This window comes from Helianthus annuus, chromosome 16, assembly GCF_002127325.2.
Source record: "Helianthus annuus cultivar XRQ/B chromosome 16, HanXRQr2.0-SUNRISE, whole genome shotgun sequence".
Taxonomy (NCBI): Eukaryota; Viridiplantae; Streptophyta; class Magnoliopsida; order Asterales; family Asteraceae; genus Helianthus; species Helianthus annuus.
The window spans coordinates 95,086,243-95,087,834 of NC_035448.2; the positions used below are offsets into that span (position 1 = coordinate 95,086,243).

At 41.1% G+C, this 1,592-nt stretch overlaps 1 protein-coding gene across 1 annotated transcript; it reads right to left on the reverse strand.

Annotated features, from left to right (window-relative positions):
• Positions 1 to 669: 669 nt before the first annotated feature.
• LOC110919421 lies at positions 670 to 1,266 on the reverse strand. The gene is made up of 2 exons (XM_022163691.1): positions 1,072 to 1,266; positions 670 to 963 (listed from the first exon to the last, which is right to left on the reverse strand). Exons 1-2 carry the CDS (start codon positions 1,264 to 1,266, stop codon positions 670 to 672), a joined length of 489 nt encoding a protein of 162 aa, XP_022019383.1.
• Between the last annotated feature and the right edge of the window lie 326 nt (positions 1,267 to 1,592).

Here is a 1,592-nt window from a genome sequence, read left to right on the forward strand (position 1 = left end):
TAACAAGACCTTGAAGAACACAGCTACTTGCTATGAGCAATTTTAGAACAATTAATGTGTAATTAAACCATGTTTTATTTGGGTGTTGTAAAGATCGATCTGGGAAATGGATCAAGCTCTGTTTGAGGTGTATTTTAGTATAAAAAACAGAGATGAAGAGCAGAGAATGCGGCGTGTGAAGAGGAGAAGGAGATGGAGAAATGGGAGTATGAAGGGGGTTTTAGTTTTAGGGCATATAAAAACAGAGATAGAGATGAATGCTAATGTGTGTATACATACATCCATTGCATACATACATTTCTATTTTTATAATCCATTTTGTTGGGCAAAGGGTTTACCCCGGTGATTTTATATCAAAACAATGAAAACAAGTAGAAGGTTGAAATACCTCCTAGTTCTCTTAGTGACATACCACTAAAGAGTAACAACAAGAAAGCAACCAACATACAACAAAACTAGAACATAAAAGTAACTAGCATCTATGGACTTCTAATCTTCGTCAAAGAGATCTTTGCCATCCAGCTTCCACTCCTCCAGAAACCGCTTCACATTTGATGTGTGTTTGTATTTGAAGGAGATAAGTTTTGTTCGAACTGTGCTAAGAATGATATCTACAATCTGCTCAGGAGGTCTCAATCGGTTACTAAAAAAATGCGCATTCCTTTCACACTAGATTGCATACGTCGCCGCCGCCACTACTAGTTTACCAGCAACCGAATATATGGCCCTTGATTTTGTTCTCGGGACCAGCCAACTAGAAATGTCCTCCCATGTCTCTTGAACCGAATCCATACCCACTTTGAGCCGAACACTCCCCCACACGGATCTTGAGTACGAACACTGAAAAAACAAATGATCATGCGTCTCCAAACCAGCATAACACAACAAGCAGCACATTTGATTCATAGAGCCCGTAACCATGTGGTTCCATTTCATAATACGGTCTTGCGTCCAAAGCTTCCTCTTGAATATGAGCCAACACATGAACGCATGTTTAGGAATATTGAAAGAGGACCAAACAATCCTTGACCAATCAACAGGATCCTTTCGAATACGGATAGACTCCTAGACCTCCTTCGATGCAAACGGAACCAAATTTCCTACCGAGTTTCTCCACATAACTCTATCTTTTTCATTAGACAAAGTTATAGGAGGAAGTTGAAACAAAGCAGGATACCTAGTCCTCCACTCATCCGGCCACACCCACACTCCATTCTGAATAGCCTCCACCACTTTAGATTTTACGCTAAAACCAGATCGAGCCATCTAGCGCGGAGTAACCATATCAGCAAGCGGACACTCTATGCTCCACCTATCAAACCAAAGAAAAGCAGATTGACCATCGCCTATTTTACTCCAAAAAAAAGTCACGAAAGACTTGTCTGCATTTCATAAGCTTTTTCCAACCCCATGGAGAATTGACCTGAATCGGGACATCCCACACACTTCGGCCACGGAGCCTATACACTTCAATCCAGGAAGTCCATAACGATTTCCTTCCAGATAGAAGACTGTATATGTGATAAGCCATCAAGGACTTATTTACGTCCGATATCCTTCTTATGCCCAACCCACCTTCCAATTTCGGAAGA

What these genes read in the sequence shown, in the direction of transcription:
- LOC110919421 (XM_022163691.1), bottom strand. Translation starts at nt 1,266, where the DNA reads ATGGCTCGATCTGGTTTTAGCGTAAAATCTAAAGTGGTGGAGGCTATT. An exon ending in TTCCGTTTGCATCGAAGGAG is followed by an intron (nt 964 to 1,071) that starts GTCTAGGAGTCT and finishes CTCATATTCAAG; the next exon opens with AGGAAGCTTTGGACGCAAGA.